This window comes from Glycine soja, chromosome 10 (assembly GCF_004193775.1).
Source record: "Glycine soja cultivar W05 chromosome 10, ASM419377v2, whole genome shotgun sequence".
Taxonomy (NCBI): domain Eukaryota; kingdom Viridiplantae; phylum Streptophyta; class Magnoliopsida; order Fabales; family Fabaceae; genus Glycine; species Glycine soja.
The window spans coordinates 12,065,545-12,089,250 of record NC_041011.1 but is presented as its reverse complement, the minus strand read 5'-3'; the positions used below and the strand labels follow the sequence as shown (position 1 = coordinate 12,089,250).

The following is a 23,706-nucleotide window of genomic DNA, read 5'->3' as shown; positions in this document are numbered from 1 at the left end:
TTATAATGTGTTTTTTAACAATTATTTTACTTGATGTAAAACTCAATTATTTACTTAAATTATCTGCATATTAATTCTTTTCGTAAGGAAGAATATATATGATTATTTTGACTCGAGTTATAAAAATATTTATGTTCATATTAAATTATAAAAATTATGAAAAGGTTAAAAAGTATTTATGCATAGATGGAGAAATACTTTTTATGCATAAAATATTTATGCACAAATTAGAAATAAAAACTAAAAGTATTATTTTCGTAATACTTTCCATTTTTATTTCTAATTTGTCAAATACTAATATTTTGAGAGTTAAAAAATAAATCATGACCATGTTTGTATATTTATATGGATTAAATAAATTAAAAGTAAAGTTATGTTCATACACTATAAAAATTGTTTGAGAATATTTTGTAACATTTTGGAGATATCAGATATATAATAAATTAACTGTGTATTAAATTAACAAAGAAAAATTGTTTATCAATTCTATATTCATATAATTAATTCCAATGATATAAAACATGTTAACTTTGAGAAATTATTAATAAATTAATAATTAAATTAACTAACTTTTAAAACGTGTGTGAAATAGTTAAAATAGTATTGTATTTAAGAATAAAGTTAGTAAATCATTTAACCTCATTGTAACCTAAATCTACTCATTTGACTCATCCAAAATTGATTGAGAAATTCCGGTGAACGTATGGTGATATTATTTTCATAATACTTTCAATTTTTTATGTCTTAAGATCATATTTTACATGAATTATTTCCTTAATATTTAAATTATTTTAATATATTTTGTAACACTATTGGTTACAATAACAACTCATAACAAAAATATATTTTGAAATATTCATAAAATAAAAAATTTGAAATTTTAATGATTTGAAATACTTTAAATATTATAAATAAACTAGTCTTTACATACATAAATAATTTTATTTTCAAAGATATCTACAAAGTTGAACTAATAAAAAATAAAGTCTTTCAATTCTCTCGTGTTTCATTTGCTTCTTCCTCAAACTCTAAAAATAACACTTTTAATTAGACAAAAATTCTAAGTTTTAAAAGAGTTTCTTTCTCAAACTCTGAGAACACACACATAAAATAATCACAAATTTATTCACAAAACAAAAGAATATTTCGGTAAAAAATCACTAACACTTCCTTCCATTCAATTCTTGAACAAACTATTACCATAAACATAACTACAAGTAATTTACACTTAACTCTTTGGTTCACTCAGATTCTTTAAAAGGTCTATGAGTTTATATTCAAGCAATGACATCCCACTACTTTCTTCATGGTAGATGAAGGTATCCAAAATCTCTTCATTATCTTCCATATGAAGGTATCTATAATCTCATATTCGACCTAGATGGAGGTATCTCATATCTCTTCCCCATCTCAAATAGAGGTATCTCATGCATATTCAATTCTCAAAATAAAATATACATTGTCACCCCAAAGGATAATGACCAATTTACTCATAACTACAAAACATCATTTCAGATAACTATCACATAAATACTCTAATTCCATATACACTAATAACTTAGAAAATCATACCCCAAATTATAGCATCACGAGTCAATTAATAATTAACTATGAAATAAAATACACACGTATTAAAATATATTTTAGTTTATATATATACATATCCATGAATTTTCAAATAAATTCCAAGATTTAATATGCAACCATTAAAGATTTGTATATTACAATACCCCTTTTTGTAAAATTAAACTAAACCCTACAAGTAGTAAAAACTACATGTTGGTATGATTATATTAGACACTTAGATAATTTCACGTAAGAATACTATGGAACCTAAATTTTGCATCATCACAAGGATTAATTCACGCTAGAATCAATATATCAATTTATCGATTTATGATCAATAAACTCAAAAAGATGCTTTTTCAAAAAATCTATACCATGGAATTTAGAAAAAAAGATTGTTTTACTCACTTCTTAAAGCACATAATAATTCAAGCGTTTTTTCTTTGCTTATTATTCATCTTCTCCATCTAGTGGATTAACAAGATTCTCTTTATTTCTTTTTTGTTTTCAATTCTATATGATCTACTTTTATTTTCTGAGAGAGAGATTGTCTATAAAATCCTAGGAGATCCTTATACAACATAAGAGTATATGATTTAAAATTGGATCACATTATATATATTATCAATAGATTTGACTAATCAAATTTTTCTTTATTTTTTTCTACTTTATTATCTAATTATTAATATTATCTAATATTTTATTTTCCTTCTAGATATATTAAAATAAAACATGATAAGATTTAGTTCGTTCTCAATTATCATAAATTCAAATATAATAAACATCTTATTCAAATTAGATATATAATGTTATATTATTAATATACTAATTACTTTTACAATAGTAATAATCTTTTAATCCTTTTAAGTAGGATATGAATCTCTCATGCTTTCTTTTATAATTATAAAATAATCTCAACAATTCTTATATCAGACACCTAACCTTTTTATATATAAAATAATTATTTAACTCCACCAATTTTAAATAAATAATTTTTTTATTTAATTATTTCAACATATTTAATCTATCATAATACAAACATTCCAAATATATATATAATCATAATTATTTTGATTCAAATAAATTCTTAAATTAAAACTAATAATAATTATTATATTAAAATTTTAGAATGTTACATATTTTTTTTATAAGAGCAAATTATACTTACACCCCCTATTATTTATTTAAATTACACACATTCTCTTTTTTCTTTTTCACCCTACAAGAAATCCTCCTAATTTTTACCTTTTCATTATAATCACACCCCTTCTTGTCAAATGATGTTAACTCCCATTATAGTATATGGCACGTGATCTTTTAAAAGAAAATATTTCAAAAATGTCCCTTTCTTCTTACCATATTTCCATTGAAGCTGTAGGCGAAATCCCTCATTGTTCAGTTGAGTTTCTTAATGCCGTGTTTAATAAAACCTTATGTACTTAAAAAAATACGTTATTAAATTAAAATTAATTATTATAAAATTTATTATATAAATTTATATGTGTGTTAAATATACGCTAAAAATTTTAGTATTCTATACAATAATATTAATTATTTTTTTAACATAAATAATTTATTAACTCAGTTAATTAGAGAATGCTGTTAATAAGATCAACATCACATTAAAAAAAACAGTGTTAGGGGGTTTGGTTTTAGGTGTTTTTGATTTTTTCCTCTTACCGTTGTGGGGTTTGGTTTTGGGCGGTGGGGTTATAACGTCTGTAGTTGTGGGTTCTTTTATTTTAACTTATTTACCATTGTAGTTTTTAAAAAAGAGTGAGGGCATATAACTAATTTACTTTTAAAAGTTTAACAGAAGTTAACAATGTTAGATAAGGGAGTATAAAAAAATATTAAAGAGAGAGACACATGTGTACTTTAAATAAATCATCTTAGTGAGTATTATTGTAATTTACTCTTTTTATTAAAAAAATATAAAGATATTTGTAAAATACAATTATGACTTGGTATTGTGTGTCTCTGACAAAAGAATGTCTTACTTGTTAAAAGGCCAAATTTCAATTTGTTACAAATATTATTTTTTATTTTGATAAATAATACTCAAAAGATTATATAAATAAAACACATTAAAGAAAAAGAATTTGATGTTAATATAATCATTGAAGTTTTTATTTTCTAACAAAACATTATTCCTTTGTAAATTTTACACTTATTTTTTACTTTATTTTAATGTAAATTATTAATTTGTTTATAGTTTTAACAATTTAATAAAAAAAAATATAGATAAACAATAATTTTTTTATATGTTCTCAATAAAAACATATAAATGACGCAATGAACAAAATAACATACTAGTTCAGTTATAATCTATACTTCCTAGTTATAAAAAAAATACCTACTTTTAGTGTACACAATGTGAATCATACATGTTTTGATGATGTCAAAAAGAATTACTTGATAATGATTGTCATCATTAAAAAGGGAGAAAATGTGAATTATGCAGGTTTTGATGATGCTGAAAAGAATTCACTTGATAATGATTGTCATCATAAAAAATGGGAAGAATGTGAATGTATGAATACATTGTTTTGATGATGTCAAAGAATAATCAAACAAGGTTGCGTTCAAGATTACTTCAACAAACATTCAAAGGTTAAACATTGCTTTAAGATTAATACAAGTTGTTTCAACAAATAAGCATTGCTTTAAGATTAATTTAAGATTAAGCTTTGCCTCAAAACAAAGTGTTTCCAAGACATCCAAGGCTCTGGTAATCGATTACCAGGCGTGTAATCAATTATCAGAAGACAATTTTGAAAAAATAGCTTTTAGAAGGGTTTTGAAATTTGAATTTAAAAGCTGTAGTCGATTATCATTGATGTGTAATCCATTACCAGTAACAGAACTCTTGAAATTCAATTTGAAAAGTCATGACCCTTCAAAATATAACTGTGTAATCGATTACCAGAAACCTGTAATCGATTACCAGTGAAGAATTTCAAAAAAAAGCTTTTTAAAAAGACACATCTCTTCAAACCATTTTGAAAAGACACGAAGGACTTATATATATATGCGTCTGACTTTGAAAAGCAAGAGAAAGATATTCTAAGAGAACTTCATTGTCAAATGCTCTCTCAACAACTCTTGAGCAAAAAATTGCAAATCTATTGAAAGTTCATCCAGAAACTTCAATTTGTATCATCAATTCTAAATGAGAGAAATCTTTCTGTTCATCTCAGAAAGTCAGTTGTAATCAAGAGACTGGTTGTCTCTTGAATTATGAGTTTCCTGAACACAAGGAAAATAGATTCCTCGGGTGTTCAGAAGTTGTAAAAAGGATTTTTACAAAGTTAGTGAAAATCTCAAGTGAGTTGCTTGAGGACTGGACGTAGGCACGGGAAGTGGCCGAACCAGTATAAATCGAGTTTGCATTTCTCTCTTGCCTTATCTCATTTATTTTATTGCAATCAATTTTATCTTACACATTTAAAAGAACATTGTTAAATTGATTGTTTTGTCTTCTTCTGCATTCTAAGCTTATCCTTTAAAAGGGGGGTTAAAGTTTGTTAGTGAAAAAATTTTGAAACTTAATTCACCCCCTCTTAAATTATTGAGGCCACTTGTCCAACACACAATTCATTAGATACTTTTCCAGTAAAAAAACAAAACTAAAGTGTAGGAATAGTCTTTTATCCTTTTTTTTAATTGGTCCCTAACATTTATAAGTTCTAAAATAGTTTTCTTATTTATTTAATTTATGACATTTATCTTTTAAAAATGGTCATTTTTTTTATTATTGAAACAATTTTGAATTTTTATTTATTTATTCAAGACATGAAACGTTCTCTGTTAGATTCACCTACATGACAACTATAAGAGTCAACTAATATTTAACAAAAAAGTCAAAAACTCAGTGAAAATTGTAAAAGATATTAGATTTTTAGTTTTTTTATTACTCATGAGAGTCACGTTTTATGTATTTTTCACCTTATTTATGTCTTTTTTTTTATTTAAATATTAGTTGATTTTCATAGTTTCCTTATCGATGAATCAAATGGGATAAATTATCTTGAATCAATAAAAAAAAATTAAAAATTGTGTCCAAAAATTAAAAATAAATAATTTTTAAAAAAAATTAACTTGTCATAAATTAAATAAATAAAAATATCATTTTAAAACTTTTAAAAGTTAGGAAACCAATTTAAAACCAAAACATTAGCTAAGATTGTATATTTAGAAAAGAAAAAAAATCGTTAAATACTTTTACTCTTAATTAACTTCTTAAATTTTTTCCGTCAGAAAAAAAACTTCTTAAATTTTCATTATTTTCTTTTATTAAATTATAAAAACTACCATTATTTTTTTTATTGTCCATTTCCTTCAATTCCTTATTCTCTTTTTTATTTAACTTTTTTCGTTTTATTTTTATTTTTATTTAAAAAAATAGAGAGGTCTATTTATCTATTTGAGTCTATTGACTATTTAAAAACAAAATCTCCACAATCTGTAACCTATATTTCAAAATTAAGATAAGGCTTATTTACTTGATTCCCAAATATTTTTTATCCATTATTAATTAGTATCTCAATATTTAAACCCCAAACCCCCAAATTTGGTTATACGTTCTCTCAAAACTTGCCCTCCTTCTTCGTCAATCAACCACCACACCATCCACCAACGTTCTTTATTTCTTTCTTGATTTCTTGTTTGTTAATTCCATGGATGAATACTACTGTTGTGCATACCCGCACATCTCTGCCTCCGATTTCGCGTCAGAAACTCCATTTTGTCCCGATGATCAACGCTTCAGTGTAGAAGTTGCGTACACGAACATGTACGTTCTGAATGCCCGCGAATTCGAAACTTCCGAATATACCACTCACCACAGTTTTTCAAACATCTCAAAGGACGAAATAATGCAAGAAACAACGATCGTGTCTTGGCTTTCCAGCATGGGTGTCCCTAGCGAGGCTCACAGGTCTTCTTTTTTTTTTTTTAATCGATAAATGTTAGTTTGTTAGAATGATAATTTGTATCCACAACCTAATATTTTGAAATTTTTTTAACATTCACAGGTCTGTCGTGGCAAAAGTATTGCAATGTGCGCGTGGCATGGCGAATGATAGGATTCCCACAAAGGTTTTATCTATGCGTGTGGATGTGACTATCACTCAACCCGGTGATGATTTTGAAGACTACGACGAAGAATACGAAGACGAAGATCACGATGATGATGATGAAGATCATGGGTTGGTGCAGGCAGCGGCAAAGTCACAACACGTTGAGGGGTTGGAGACGGTTGAACAAGAAGGGTGTAAAAGGTGTGCGATTTGTCTCGAGGATTTTAATGTTGGTGTTCGCATGCCTTGTTTGCACATGTTTCATGAAAACTGCATCGGTGAGTGGTTGCAAATAGGCAATTCTTGCCCCTTGTGTCGGTTTAAGATGCCTCCTCAAATGGGATAATTCAGGTTCTAAGATACAATGATTCACAAAAATTGTACTTCTCTCTTTTTGGTTTCAGTGGGTACTTACTATATTAGTATATTAAATATATGATTTTTAGTATTCATCAATCATGTCATCTAGGTTTGTGAATACATTTGATTCAATTGCGGTTACTAGGTTTGTGAATACATTTGATTCAATTGTGATTATATTGTAACTTTTAAACTCATGGTAAATTACTACCTATTATTAGCCTATGTTTAGTAGTGGAGAATTTAAATAATTTTTATTCAAATATTATAATCGTTGTACACCAGAATAAAAAAAAACTGCTAGTAAGTGGAAGTTTACTCAAGCAGAAAAAAAAAAACCTTTAATCTAATAACGATATTGAATAGTGGGTGAAGTGTGCCACACTCTATAAGAAAAAATACAAATACGTCCTTAATAGGAGAGTTTCATTACAATTATGAAATTTTAATGGGAGGATTATTAAGATATGTGATTCAAGAAAGGGAATGATGTTAAAACTAACATGGAAAATCAGAGCCTATACTGGTCCAATTGGAATTTTAAGTGTCAAAGTGATAAATGCAAAAACTATACAGTTTTTTAGACTAATGAAAGGAGGGAGGAAGAAAAATAGGGAGTTTTAACCATCACAAATTATTTTAATTGTATAAAAATTAAATTAATATGAAAAAATTTATAAAAATTAAATTAATATGAAAATTTTTTATTGGAAGTTCAAATATATTTTACTCTAAGTAAAATTAAAATTAGTTATCTTTGTTACAATGGACACAATTAAAACTGATCTTCCTTTATTTTCTTAAAGGCATAAAACAAATAACTAAAAAAGTTGTTGAAAAATCTAGAAAAAAGATAAATGAGTTGAAACAAGTATATATTACTTTGCACTAAAATATATCTTTGATATATCACACCCATTGATAAGATATTACCTAATTTCATATTTTTATTCTGTCAATCATAATGATCAACTCTTGAAATTTAAAATATTTACGTATAATCTTTTTTACTAAATTACTTTATACTTTACTCTGTTATTCATACATTTCTTAATTTATTTTACATTTTCAAAATTAATACGTTTTTTTATCCTTTATTTTTTTTTCAATGGTGATCATATTCGGCTATAAACCACAAATAAATTGTTTTAGTTTTAATACACAATAGCTAACTTTTTCGTATCAATTTAGTATATTTTTTCAGATAATTTTTTCTATTATGTTAATTCTTATAACTTATTCAGTATAAAATTTTTAATTCATAAAAATTGAGAATAGTAATTTTGTATTCATTGTGTATCACACATGAATGGATTATAAATCTGTTAAACGGCAGAGAGCTGGTTCAATCCTAAACTCTAGGCCACTAATCCATAACAAACCCAACTCGTAGAACCATTAAAACAAAATTATCCTAAAAATTCCTCCGTTAAACTGATGCATTCTGTTTACTTGTACATAGACTTCTTCAAACTAGATCACCCAAAGTGTATATTTCTATTAACCTCCTTAAGTTTTGAAAACCTGAAACCTTGAGAGATTTTGTAAACGTATCAGCCAATTGCTCATCACTTCTGCAGAACTTCAAGTCAATTACTCCTTCATTAGTGAGATCTCTTAGAAAATAAAACCTCACATCAATGTGCTTGCTTCTTCCATGTAGCACTGGGTTCTTGGAAAGCTTAATTGTTGAGTTGTTATCACAAAAAACTATAGTAGCTTCTGATTGTTTGAATTTCAGCTCCTCAAGTATTCTCCTTAGCCAAATAGCTTGACAAGCGCAGGTTTTTGCAGCAACAAATTCAGCTTTTGTACTTGACAAGTCACAATTGATTGCTTTTTAGATGACCATGAAATAGCACTTGTGCCAAACATAAAGACATACCCTGAAGTACTCTTTCTATCATCTTGATCTCCTGCAGCATAATCAATGTCAGTAAACCCAAACCAAATTGTTTTCCACCTTTCCTGTAGAATATCCCAAAATCTCTTGTTCCTTGCAGGTAACGAAGGATTCTCTTGGCAGCTAGCATATGCATTTTAGTAGGATTCTTCATATATCTATTGATTAGACTTACATAGTACATTATGTCTGGTCTTATTGCAGTTAGATACATCAAACTACCTACAATTTGTTTGTAGAGAGTGTTGTCCACCTTCTTCCCTTCATGATCTTTATTTAATTTCAAGCCAAACTCAGTTGAAGTGTTTGTAGGGTTGTAATCCTTCATCTAAAACTTATCCAAAATTTATCCAATGTACTTCTTTTGAGAAATAAAGATCCCATCACCTGGATTCACCACTTATATGCCAAGAAAGTAATGCATAACACCAAGATCGGACATTTCAAACTCATCCATTATAGATTTCTTGAATTCTTGAAACATGATTTCACAATTTCCAGTAAATATGAGGTCATCAACATACAGACATACAATAAGCATTTTCCCTTCATTTTCATACTTGACAAATAATGTGTGCTCATAAGGACATTTTAAAAAACCAACTTTCATTAAATAAGCCTCAATGTGACTATACCAAGCCCTTGGGGCTTGTTTTAGTCCATAGAGTGCCTTTTTCAATTTTGACACTTTATGTTCATGTCCAATCTTGATATAGCCAGGGGGTTGTTCAACAAATACCTGTTCCTCCAAGTATCCATGCAAGAATGCAGATTTGACATCTAACTGAAAAATAGGCCAAGAGTTTTGAGTTGCCAATGCAATAACTAATCTGATTGTGTCATGTCTTGCTATTGGAGAAAAAATTTATGTATAATCGACCCCATATTCTTGCTTGTATCCCTTGGCCACCAAGCGCGCCTTATACTTGTCAACTTCACCATTTTCTTTAAGCTTTGTTTTGAAGACCCACTTTACGCCAATGGTTTTGTGTCCTCTAAGAAGATCAATAAGCTCCTAATTATCATTTCTTTCAATGGCATCAATTTCATCATCCATTTCTTTTCGCCATTTTTCTTCTTTGACAACACTCTCAAATGTTGTAGGGTCACAATCTGAAAATAAGGCAAAGTGAGTAGTAGGATCTTCAGTTTGGTCAATCCCAGTTACCTTATAATCTGACATCCATGTTGGCCTCCTTCGAAGACATTTAGATTGAGCTGCAGTTGTTGCATCTAGACATGGCAAGAAAACCCGTACCCGTGGGTACCCGTCCGAATCCGTCCCGACTTTGACGGGTAATATCCGAGTTGACCGGGTATGGGTACGGGTTTTCCCCGATAACCAAAAGTCAGGTACGGGTACGGGATTACTAGACCCGTCCCGACCCCGAACCCGAACCCGCCCCGCCACTTAAAATCTTTAGAATTTTTGCATAATTTAATCAAAAGGCATATAATTTTTATTACTAGTTAATTTTATTTTAAAACTTTTACATAATTTAATATTATTTTTTTAACTATTTATGTAGACACACGTGTTATAATAAATTTATTGATATATAAGTAGTTAAAAAAAAATGTTTAACAATCAATTTATTTTTTTCTAAAATCAAATTTTTAATATTTTTTTACAAAAAAAAAATATTTTTCTAAATGGTGTGTGGAACGGGGTTGGGGATACCCGATACCCGACGGGTACGGGGATGGGACAATAAACTCAAACCCGTCGGGTATCGGGTACGGGTATGGGGATATGTCGAGGCGTCGGGGTAAGGGATTGGGGAGACAATACCCGTACCCGACCCGCCCCATTGCCATGTCTAGTTGCATCTGTTGTTCCAGCATTTGTTGGTGTTGAAATCTCTGTCTCAGGAGCTATTTGAGCTTCATTTGGAGATGTTAAGACAATGTTTACGAGTAGCTGTAGTTCTTTTACATCTTCATTGTCAACAATAATTGAATTGGGTTGCTGCTCATTCCAGTCCCATGTGTTGTCTTCATCAAAAATAACATCCCTGCTGGTCACAATCTTCTTTGTTAGTGGATTAAATAACTTATATGCTTTTGATGTTTCACTTACACCAACAAAGACACACTTTTCAGCTTTGTCAACAAGCTTCTTCCTCTTCTCATCCGGGATATGAGCATAGGCAATGCACCCAAATTTTTTGAAAGGATCCACAGATGGTTGTCTCCTACTCCAAGCCTCTTCCGGTGTCATGTTTTGAACAGAAAAAGTTGGGCTTCTATTGAGCACATGAATGCTCCAATTAACTGCTTTTGGTCAAAAAGTTTTCGGTAATCTTCCTCTTGTTAACAAACTTCTTACCATGTTAAGGATAATTCTATTTTTCCTCTCTGATACACCGTTTTGTTGTGGTGTATATGCTGCTGTAAGCTCTCTTTGAATGCCATGATGTTCACAATACACTTCAAATTCTTTTGAGCAATATTCACCACCACGATCAGTTCGAAGAGTCTGAATGGTCTTTCTTGCTTCATTTTCTACACGAGCTTTGAAGCTTTTGAAAGTAGAGAAAACTTCTGATTTGTTCTGCAGGAAATAAACCCAAGTTTTCCTATAAAATCATCAGTGAAGGTAATTAAATAGTTTTTACCTCCATTGGAAGATGGTTTTATTGGACCACATATATCTGAATACACCAGCTCTAAAACATCATTTGTTCTCCATGATTTCCCTTTTAGAAATTGACTACGATGTTGTTTTCCTACAACATATTCTTCACAAATTTATGAGGGAGGTGTAATTTTAGGAAGACCCGTGAACATATTTTTCTGTTGGAGTGTTCTTAATCCACCAAAATTCAGATGCCCATATTGAAAATGCCATAGCCAGGCGTCATCCTTCAATTTCACTGAAAAACAAGTGTGGCTAGTGATATGAAGATAAAGAGGAAATATTCGATTTCTTGTCTTTGTGGCTTCAGCAATTATAATCGACTTTGAATCTTGAATTTTGCATGCTCCATCTTTGAAGGATAACTCATATCCATTTTCCATCTTTGATTGCTACAAGTTGTGTCTAAGTATCACAAACTTTTACTTGATTCCTTTTCTTCTTGACAAGAGGTTAAGAGGCACACTTCTTCTTCTTCTTCTATTTCAACAAAGTTAGATTTTTCCCCTTGCTCCTTGGACAAATTGGTCCTGCACTCTGATTTGTAATGGCCCAACCGATGACATTTAAAACATTCAATGTTAGACTTGTTTGCTAACTTGTAGTTAGTTGTCTGATGGCTCCAACTTCCTCTTTCTTTTTCTTGTTGTTGCTGCTGATTTCCTCTATAGTTGCTTCTGCCTCGGCCTTGACCCCTTCCTCTGCCTCTACCTTTACCCATTCCTCTACCTATGGAATGAGTGTTGGTAGAAGCCTTCAAAGCTTGCTCTTTTCTTGTCAAATTTGAACTTCGGTTCATCTTCTGCTCATGTACTAACAAAGAACTTTGCAATTCATCAAGGGAGAATGCATCTATATCTTTGGACTCTTCAATTGCACAGACAACATAATCAAACGTTGGTGTTAAGGATCGCAAAATCTTTTCTACAATGGTGACATCTTTCATCTTCTTGCCATGGAATCGCATCCTATTGCTTATCTCTATTGTTCTTGCAAAATAGCTAGAAACAGATTCACCATCCTTCATTGCTAATATCTCAAAATCTCTTCTTAAGGCTTGAAGCTGTGCACGCTTCACTCTAGAAGAACCTTGCTACTTTTTCTTCATAGAATCCCAAATGTCCTTGGAAGTTTCTTTGCAAACAATAGTTTCCAGGATGGGACAATCGATGGCCTAGAAGACATAATTTTTTGCCTTAAGATCCTTTCAGCCTTCTAGCCTCCAAGTCTACTTTCCGAGGTTCTATCAAACTTGTGCCTTTTTCTGGCTCTTGAATTCCAGATTCAATGATAGGCCAATACTCCTTTGACGGGAGAAAGTTCTCCATTAGCATGCTCCAATGGTCATAGTGACCATCAAATCGTGGAATGGCTGCTTGCACAAAGTTGGAATCTGTAGCCATGGTTATAGGTAAGAGATTTATTTGATGCAATATGTGGTTTTTAAATCTCACGTGTCTCACTCACAGGATCAAAAAACTTGCTCTGATATCACTATTAAATGACAGAGAACAGAAAAATACACAACAAGAAAAGAGCGTAAACAAGAAAAAGGCTACAATCCATCTTATTCATTAAAGATAAAGCCTCCTTGTAGGCTTATACAAAACAGATTCATTCCTAAATTCTAGGCCACTAATCCATAACAAACTCATGTTCTACACAAGGTAACAAACTCCTAAAATTAAGGATAAATTAAAGGGAAACAATTCAACAAAAAATTAATGTGAAACAATAAAACAAAATTATCCTAACAAACTCAACAGACGTTGTTTGGAAGCAATTTTTTTCCAGAGATTTCGCAAGTTACTTCGAGGTCTAAAACATGTATAAAAATTAATTTGCCTAAGTTACTTTTAGCAAAATATAAAGTATTTCAATATAATTAATAGATAATTAATTTCTTTAAATATATTGATCAAGCTAGATTCTTTAAACATATATGGAAAAAATATATTGAAGGAATAATAATAAATCACGTTAGAATTTTTGTCTCTTTGGATATATTAAGTCTAATTATTAGTTTAAGAGTATTTGATCGCTTAAAAAAAATTCAAAATGAGAACCAAGGAAAGGAGACACTTACACGGTCACATCAAGTAAATCTTTTTAATATTGAATTACCATCCCTTATGTTTATATACTTTTAAGTAGGTTTTTGAACCATTTGAAAGAATTTAATTGAATTTTTAAACTATTTCTTTGGCTCCAAAAATTAAAAAGTAGACGACTTGAAAATGTTTAAAATTATAACAATTATGACAGTATTAAAAATTATAGTGACTCAAGTAAAGAATATATGAAGAAATACCAATTAAAAATTAGATGTAAAATCTATATGAAAAATCCTAAATAATTCATAAATCTATTGAGTTTTTTTAGCCTACTTATGCTAGTTTTATTTTTTAACAAATATTTTTTAAAACTTTTTGATTATAAAAACATGTTACCTGTATTTTTTATTTTTGTAAACAAAAGGTTTAACTTTTTCTAATTTTTAGATTAGTAAATATATCTTTCTCAACAATTCATAACATTGTTCTGTACAAAAAAAAAGTTTATAACATTGTTTTCGTGTCATATAACATCTTTTTTTGTTTGTAAAGACTATTTGGGTATTTCACCAATGCATTCCAAAACAAAATAATTTGTATATTTTCTATTTTTCATAATTAAGAAATAAATTAGTAAAAAATAAATAAATAGATCCAAAAGATAAATTAACAAATGACAAATAATTTTTATAAATTCTAACCTTAATAAATAACTAGAGAAGACACACGGACACATGAAAGAATTCGAGTAGCTATGAGTTAAAGTGACTATTCAGACCATGCAACCAAAACATACATTATTGAGATTATAGTAGAAATATCATAAAACCAAGTTAAAAACATCAAATACAAAAGAGAAATTTATTGAAATATCAAAATGTAAAATTAACCTACCAGAGAGCTAGAGAAGGAATTAAGATCAACTTGATCTACCAACACACATGCTTCCGGAGGGAGGCAAAGAGATACAGAGAAGATACATAATTTGATGACTACATTGAGCACGTTCCTAGTTATCAAATTTCTTGGGTTGGTGCCATTGTGACAAACTTTTGGACAATCCGAGCAAGCAAATTAATGGGAAAAAAAAAATCAGAGTTTGCAAAAATCAAAGAGAAAAGAAGAAATGAGAAAGATTGATATTGGAATGAAGCATATATTTATAACATGATTTTTTTTTATCTTATATTGAAAATGTCTCAACTGATTGAAATCAATCATTAAACATTTTGATTGAATTTTTTTTTATATTCTATTTTGTTTGTTTTAACGAGAAAAAAATAATAATTACACGATACTTATTTTAAGCATTGTTTATCACATGTGCTAACATGCAGGTTCAATCATTCTGTTTTATATAATTTGATTGATTGATTACTAAATTCAAACGATAATAGTTATTAATTCATTTTCATGTTTGTTAAATTACTTTAGGATAATATTTGGTGAAATATCTTACACCAGATTTTTTAAAAAATTTATTTGTTTCCATTTAATTAAATCATTAATTTACATGTGATTCCAAGAATGTTTTAAATTTGAATTACTTTTAGTTTATAAATTAAATCAAATATAAAGATTAAAAAAACTACAATCAAGACTAAAAATTCTAATATAAGCATTTATATAATATAATAATAAATTAATAATTAAATAAAATTTAAAATTTTATGTTTGGTTTCTTTATATATAATTATCATAAATGCACATTTAATTTTTTGTTATTATTTTTAATTACATAAATGATATATGTAGATACATAACTGACATGAATCGAAAATATTTTTTTCCTTTATTATTGTAATTTTAAATTTTGAAATCAAAGTGAGATATTCTTTTACCCGAGCGTGACACGCGTATTGACAAAGATTTATTTTTTGAGTAGAAACAAACAGAATTATGTTCTTATAAATACATAAAAATGATTTTCTAAAACATAATCCGAATCTTTTAAGACCCCGTCATTAACTCGAATATGAGCTTTCAGTTTTGTTTTTTTGTTGCAATCTGAGATTATTTTTTCAGTGGGGAATATAACATTAGGAGCTTTTAAAATTTCTAAATTTTGAATGCGGATATTATCTTATCTTTAAATGAAAATCATGATTATCATCTCTAGGGAAATTGGATAACTAATAAAGATGAACACCATCTATGTCTCGGTAATTTTCTGTGTAGCATACAGATAATTGTGATTATTTAATTTTTTTTATTAATAAAGAAAAGGAAAGAGCGAAATTACAAGCATACAAAAACATCATTTTCACTAGAAAATCAACACAAGCATTCACTTTGTAAAATGTGTATGATACGAATCTGTCATTGAAGACTGGAAGTGAGATTATTTCAATTTAATAAGGTTTATATTAATTTCTTCTTCATTTTTAAGATAAAAAATATTTTTTTTTAAATGTATCTATCTGAGCACGGTAGCATTTTGGTTTCCAACAGTAAAAAAAAAAACATGTTGGTTTCCACAATCTTTCTTTCTTTCTTTTTTATTGGAAAACACAATCATTCTTTAATCCACAGTTAAAAAGATGAAAATTTAACTGTTTTGTTTTCTTATAACCCAACTCACTTAAAAAAAAAGTTAACGAGACTATAGATGTTGTCTTGCTTTAAAAAAGATATTTTTTTGACTGAAAAACAAAATATTTTAAAAACTAGACATATTGATTTATATAATTAAAATTTATAATAAATAAATTTTTTAAATATATAATTATATTAAAAATAAAGTTTGTAATAGATACTACAAATATTTTTAACATATAAATTATATTTTAAATTTGCTATATAAAATATATATTGTGATGGAAGGTTATTTTTAATTATTTAAAATGTATTTAAAAAAATTATTTTCCCCTCTATCCTATTTATAAGACAATCAACAATTTTTTTATCTATTGTTATAAGATTTCATTTTATCTCTCTTATGCATTAATTATATAAGTGTAATTTAGTTAACTGTTTTATAATTATAAACGAAGAAAATGATAATTTTTTGAGATAACAAATGCATTACAGATTCATCAATCCATAATGTATTTACATTATAAATTGCTTAATCCATAACATCATAAAACTATGGACGTTGCAAACTAACCAAGGTATCATTTATCATTGGGAAAAACACACATCTCTTTTGTTGCACATATGGATGAGAAATAATACACAAGAGAAAAGACAACACCATAAAAATAAAAAATAAAAATTACCAATTTGTTTAATATAATTCAGATCATAATTCCTATATCCACAAAGTTTATTATTTTGCTAATGTGGTTTTTTTCTTAGATGATTACTTCCCTTCAGGCAAGATGATTCTTTCTATCTAAAAATTTCTTATTTATAGACATTCCTAATCTTAAATGAGAAAATAAATTTGTATTTTGCAAATAATATCTTTAAAATTTAAACAAATTCTAAAGATAATGTCTTTTTCTAAACATAGAGACTTGAAATTAAAAAAATTGAATTGTTTCTCAACATTACGATGGATCTCTACTATCAACGTAGGTGACACTCCAATGGCTTTGGGTTGCGATGTGCAACACGAACAAAAGGGTGAATGGGGTGTGGCGTGGCGGCTCTAGGATTATTATGGAGGATTGGGGACAAGATTAAGAAAGGAGCAAAACAAAATAGGGTGACGAGCAGGGATTGAGTATGAAATTTGATTTTAGTTAATAAATGTTTTTATTCTACATAAATTATATTTTTTTTTTCAAAGTTTACACATAAGTTTGTTTAGATATGTGCACTCAAATTAAAAAGCACGTTAGCATCTCACAAATCAATGAAAAAGAGGAGAAAAACAAAGAGAATATATAAAGAATTATGATAAAAAAAAATATTGATTTGCATGTTTTGAAATTTGTTAATATTTTATGCTAGTGTTCATAAGCTTGTCAAGGATTAATAAACAACCTTTATTATTCAAATCAATGTAAATGAAAGACTAGAAAGTCATTTGGTTGTAAATGCAATTATTATATTATCTTTAAAATAGTAATAACAAATTGCAAAAGAAAACATTATCAAAAGAATAAAATAAATGATATTATGATATTTTATTTAAAACGAGGAAAAATATAATTATCTTCTCAGTAGCTATGAAAAAGGAAATAAAATATTTCATCAAAATTAAGAAAAATATAAATAGCACTGAAATATTATTTATTATCTCTAAAAATCAAACCTTATCAATAAAATAAAAGCAATTACTATAGTATTATAAAATATAATTTTATACTAAAAAAATATTTGAAAAAACCAGGGGTAACCTCCGTCTCCGTCCCTGGTAAAAAGTCCATTCAGGTACTTTAGTATTTCCAATGGGATGCATCAAGCATATAATGGGTGCATAACTAGTTGCCAGCCTACTAATGCAACAACACCTACGTTGAAGTGAACAAAGAGTCCAATATTTGATATATATGCTTTGAATAATAAATGATTTGGGAATCAAACAAAAAAAAAAAGCAAATAAATCAGTAATAAGTTGACCTTTGTACCTTCCATTTTTATATATTAAACTTTAATTGGTTCGATATTCTCCAAGCTTAATAAGAGCAATGTTAAAATCTAGTAAAAGGTTAAGAAAGGTAATGCTCCTAAAAATGAGGAGGTGGTGGTCCCTTTGGGTAAAATATGATTTTGGGGTTAAAGAAAAACATCAGTCATCTAATATTATTGTTCAATGAAGATTCAATTATTCAACCATGATATTTTGTAGGATCATACAGGTGGAAATGGCAAGTCTAGTAAAAGAAAGAAGCCAACACAATCTTCAGAATCCAAGTCTGGTTGGACTGCAATGAAATGCAAACCTCCACAAGCTTTCTTAGCAGCTTCCCAAGCTTCAGCTTCACTAGTTGTCTCAGGAGTTTTCTTATAGGTAGAATAGATATACCGAGTAGAAATTCCAGCAGAAAGAATCAGGCGAGCACGAGGAGCATCCGCTTCCACCGCGGAAACCTCCAATCCATTTATCAAAGCTGTGGCAACAACAAGTGGTGAGTGTTTTCAGAATTTAGAAAACAAGTTATTGGATAAAAGATGTTTTCAATTACACAAGATATGCTAGTGATGATATGGCACATCAAGTATGCAAAAGCTTTCCAGAATCAAGATAGCCAAAAAAAAAACCTACAATAATAATAGAGAAACCTGGTATTTAGGTCTCAAAGATGCATAGTTCATCAAGATTAAACGCTTATTTAACATTTGACCCAGCTTTCTTAGGTTTTACTTCTCTTTAAAAGGAGTTTAGTCAAATCTAACTCTAGAAAAGCTGTTAAAAATAAAAATAGCTTTTCTCTAGTGAACAAAAGCCCCAAAAGCATAGCTTCTATAGAAGCTAACTATAGGAACTTTTACATTACGTATAAGGAGAAAAGTCCAAAAAAGTTAGGCCAAACACTAACAACGTCTTAGTTGTCCACAAATTTTACCGAGGACTCCAATCCAGATTTTTTGTCAACATGCTGATTGACCAAATTATGCTCTGAACTCTAATTACTGTATATATGAGGGTCATATTTCTGCTTAGCTAGCAAATTGTTCAATATATTTGTAAAACTGGATATACTCAAGTGTATTTAAAGTGTATGGTAACATCAGTATTTGCAGTTCTGTGCTGCATACTGTCAGTTCTAAAGTCAAGACAGGTTTTAATTATTCAGCAACCTTCGTGTATGACTTTAATATGGACCTATCTATGCATTGTTAATGAAGTAGAGGAAATCTTAGACCTTGTTTGGATACACTTCATAAATACTTATAGAAGATGGAATATAAAGCAAAAGGAATCTTCTCCTTCCATATGTTAAAATCAGCTTATGCACATTAGCTTTTGTAGAAGTTAGATGAGAGGGTTTCTATAAAAGTAGAAGTGCATAAGTTGATTTTAACCTATGGGGAGCTTAATTCATTTCGCCTTTTTATTCCCTTCTCCTAAAAGTGTTTGTGGAGAAGTTTATTCAAACAAAACCTTAATGCCGTCTTGCAACATATATTGGTAGCATATCAAATTGCTTGATACGAGATCAGACAGATTGTCACTACCTCTTTAAATAACTGATTTCATGCATCAAAGCATCTTAAACCTTGGCAGTTCTTAATAAGACATACGAAGAGTCTGTTGTGAGGGATTCAAGATGAAATATATAAGAAGAATTTTGAAAAATTGCAGTTCTGTACCTGCCAATGCTGTAGCATTAGAAGACGCAACGGACAGTCCAGGGATCAATGTCTTGTCATCAATGTCAAGACCCAATAATTCAAGATCTAGCCCAGAACCACAAACTCCTCTCTCAAATGTGGATATCTCCTCTCGAACAGCTTTAAAATAGGTCGTTATTTAAAGTTAGAGAGGTATATCCTAGGAGAACAATTTAAAGCATTAAACATACACTTTAATCATCTTGTACTAAAAAAATCATGGGATGAGACCATTATAATCTATGTAACATTGCTAGTACCTAAAATTTAAAATAGAACATACAAATAAACAGCATTGATAAATAAAATGAAAAACATGTGCCTTAGACCCTGAGTATCAGAAGAGGGAGAAAGAGAAGGCTATCATTCATTTGTCAAGCAATTGTGAAAGAAATTGCATGAAATTTCGGCCTCTATACCTGAGTAAGGTAATTGGACAAAAGCCCATCTTTCCCCATAAAGAATATCTGGAAGTTCTGTTGGAAAAGGATTATCTAGTGCCAAAAGAGGTTTGGATCCTTCTTGAAATCCAGGATGCTTTCTATATACGGTCTCATAGCGCTCCTCTAGCCACAGAATTATTGACACACACTGAAAAGGATCAGATGAACCACATAAAGTATATGCTGGGGCACCTCTGACAAGGATATCTGAACTTAGTGAATCATTACATTAAAAATAGAGTTGATTAAGCTTTCAGTCCCTAAACATTTTCAAAATTTAGTTTTTAGTCCTTAAATTTTTGTTGGACTGGTCAAGGTCCCTCAACTTTTTTTTCATTTCGGTTTTTAGTCCCTAAACTTTTGTTTGACTGATCAATGTCCCTTAACTTTTTTTTATTAATGTCTTTAGTTCCTTAACTTTTGAAAAATTCAATATTTAGTCCGGGAAACCTCATTAAATAAATAAAAATAATAGGTTCAAACTTTCTCATTTTATTGCACGGAAGTAACAACGGCATTTCAACCTACATATACCATCCAAGGGGTGCCATTAATATGGGAAAACTTCATACAGACCATACTGGGCTATTTTGAACAATTTAAATGAATTATCAATCACCAAACGGGAGTGAGATGAAAACAAAAAGCATCATGAAACATTTTAGAGACACTGCAATGGGATCCTTGTGGGAGCAGTTCTGCCAGATTCTTAAGTCTCAATCTTTTAGTTTGTGTAACAACTAACAAGAACATCTTGCAATATTCAAAAGCTGCTGCATAATTCTTATTATTTCATTGTCAAATTGGAATTTCCGAAGGCACTCAGGTCTTTATAGTTTATAGAGCTATATATGGTAAATCAAATGACCCCTGTGCAGTTCAGTTTGATACCAAAAACTAGAATTGCCAATCTAAATGTGTGTGCTTTGCAACTATTTAGATCAAACATCGACATATATATAACATGAATGCAAAAGTAAAATTATTGTATTCAACAAAATGTTGTAAATGTCAAATCTTCGTTGTTCCCATCACGTTTATTTCAATAACAATAACATGTTTTTAGGCTTCTGTTCCATAATCAACAAAAAAAATGCACCACAATTTAACATGGAAAAAGAAACAGGGGAAACAAATCAAGCTTTTACATGCTCTAACTTATATGTTTGGATTGAAGGAAATGGATGGAATAATACGAGGTTCCATTGTTTGGATTATTTAAAATACGATGGACATCATGGGGTGGAATAGAATTCAATGAAATGCATTCCATTCCATCCAATGCCTCTCTAAGCTCTTTTTCTCTAATCCTCCCATTTGAGATATGAGATTAAATGAAACCCCTTTTTTTTCACAGTTCCCCCGTAAAAATATCCTAACAATAAAATGAAAATTTTATCCCACTCCATTTCCTTCCATTCCGTTCCACTCACCATTAGATTCCAGCATAGAACAAACACTAACAACTACTTCTACCTCCTCCCTTTTATATGTTGATTAGAGAACATAGACACATTCCATGATAAGAAACCTATTATCAGCACCTTCACCTTACAGACAAGTTAAGGTATTATTATAAGATCATGCAGGTTCATTGCAAAATAAGGTTTCATTCATCAAACCAAACCAACTGAAAATCCTAAGCAATGAAATTTCACAGCCACCACTGTAAAAGTTGAATTTGAAACCATACATACAAAAAAATTATTGCATGGTCAGGGACAACCATGTCTCTATATTCCTGGTCAATCTCATACCAAGTTTCTCAATTTAGGAGAAAAAGTCAATAAAACTCGGTTGTGTGTCACGTAGAGATTAGCTGAGAGCATGGACACACGTGGTTCTAGACCATAAAGTAATTTCTCCATACATACCCGTTTACTAGGAACAGGCCTTATGCGAAGCTCATTACACGCATTTGTAATAATTGTCTGCATCTGCGACCTACAAAGCAGCAAAACACTTAACCAACACGTTACTAACAAATAAACCATCAATTTCGTCCTGAAGTATCACCCTCTCTCCTAAGTAGTCCTTAAACTAATGAAACTATATAAGTAGTACTAGTCCCTAAAGTATTAGAAAGCATGCTACTTAGTCTCTCAAGTATTGAAAAATTATTCAAATTAGTCCCTCAATGTTAGTAAAATTTAACAATCTAGGGACAAGATTTTTTTGCTCAAAAGTAAGGTATTCTCATAGTTGAAAGCCATGAGACTAATCTCCTGAGATGTAGAGATCAGATCACCTAAATGAGTTTTGTCTCTCCCAACAGAGTCTTTCCCATACACACAAGTAGCATGTTCAAGGAAACCCACCTATCTACCATCCGGGGACTAGATCGATGGATATTAAATACCTACTACTTATATAATTTAATTAATTCAGGGACTTGTGCATATTACACGGATAAGTTCTCGAGGAGAGTGTGTAATTTTACTCTTTGTTTATGATAAAACATGTTCATAAACTATTTGTTCGTTATTGATACTTGATGGACTAAATTGATGGCTTATTCTGTTACTAACAATACAAGACAAATAAGACCACTCAAGCATTACCTAAAGAAGCGAATGTTTCTGGGCAACGGGACACCCAACTGGTCACTGACGGCAACAATAGCATCCTTGAGGGTAATGCTGTTAATGACATTGTTCGGGAAATACTTGGTGTACTGCAACGACAGCGTCTTGTCGCACACAACGAGCTCCCAAATCTTCTTCCCTCTGACGTCGAGAATGGGCCTGGAGCAGAAGTCCAGTTCCCACTCCGTGATGCTCTCAGGGTCAGTTTCTGGGTCCACGTAGCTCAGTTCCGAAGTTGGGTCATCATCATCATCTTCTTCTTCTTCATGTTCTCCGAGAACCGCTTCGGGTGCTTCTTTCTGGTGGGTGCTCTCGGACACCGAACGGGTTCGGAAGTGGAGCAGTTTGGGATGGCTGTTGGAGGGAGTGGTGCATGGGATTGTGATGGGTTTTGATGGAGTAGTGGTGAGTTTGGAATGTTTCAACGTTGAGGTTTTTATTCTAACGGGGTTGAAGCTTAGAGTGGCCATGGCTGTGGTATGGTTATGGTTATGGTTATTCTGTGTGTAAGTGTGATGACTGATGAGTGTTTTGAGACAGAGGTTTGAGTGTCGTTGAGGTAGTTATCCTCTGCCACATGTTCCGGTTAAGGTAACGGTAGTATTATCCGGGTCTACAATTGGACATTCGGGTCGGGGAAGGGTCGTTTGTGTTCGGCCTGTTTTGAAGTTTTTGTTATAAGAATATTTTTTTTTGAAATGAAATGAATATTTTTGTTATAAAAAACAGGTTTAATTACTCTGAGTCATTGAAATTTTATCAAAGATTTAATTAAGTCCCTAAACTTTTTATTTTGTTTCAATTGGATCCTAAACTTGTATTTGTAGTAGGTACATGTTATAAAAAAT

General features: G+C 30.1%; 3 protein-coding genes across 3 annotated transcripts; 1 reads left to right on the top strand and 2 right to left on the bottom strand.

Annotated features, from left to right (window-relative positions):
- Positions 1 to 6,245: 6,245 nt before the first annotated feature.
- On the top strand, positions 6,246 to 6,993 carry LOC114371412 (E3 ubiquitin-protein ligase SIS3-like). Its single transcript, XM_028328868.1, has 2 exons — positions 6,246 to 6,505; positions 6,603 to 6,993. Exons 1-2 carry the CDS (start codon positions 6,246 to 6,248, stop codon positions 6,991 to 6,993), a joined length of 651 nt encoding a protein of 216 aa, XP_028184669.1.
- A 4,967-nt stretch (positions 6,994 to 11,960) lies between these two features.
- Positions 11,961 to 12,575, bottom strand: LOC114371411. Its single transcript, XM_028328867.1, has one exon. It carries the CDS (start codon positions 12,573 to 12,575, stop codon positions 11,961 to 11,963), a length of 615 nt encoding a protein of 204 aa, XP_028184668.1.
- A 5,653-nt stretch (positions 12,576 to 18,228) lies between these two features.
- On the bottom strand, positions 18,229 to 23,408 carry LOC114369359 (protein TAB2 homolog, chloroplastic-like). The gene is made up of 5 exons (XM_028326577.1): positions 22,835 to 23,408; positions 22,148 to 22,217; positions 20,250 to 20,421; positions 19,810 to 19,950; positions 18,229 to 18,605 (listed from the first exon to the last, which is right to left on the bottom strand). The coding sequence occupies exons 1-5, from the start codon at positions 23,326 to 23,328 to the stop codon at positions 18,346 to 18,348; spliced, it is 1,137 nt and encodes a 378-aa protein (XP_028182378.1). The 5' UTR covers positions 23,329 to 23,408; the 3' UTR covers positions 18,229 to 18,345.
- Positions 23,409 to 23,706: the final 298 nt, after the last annotated feature.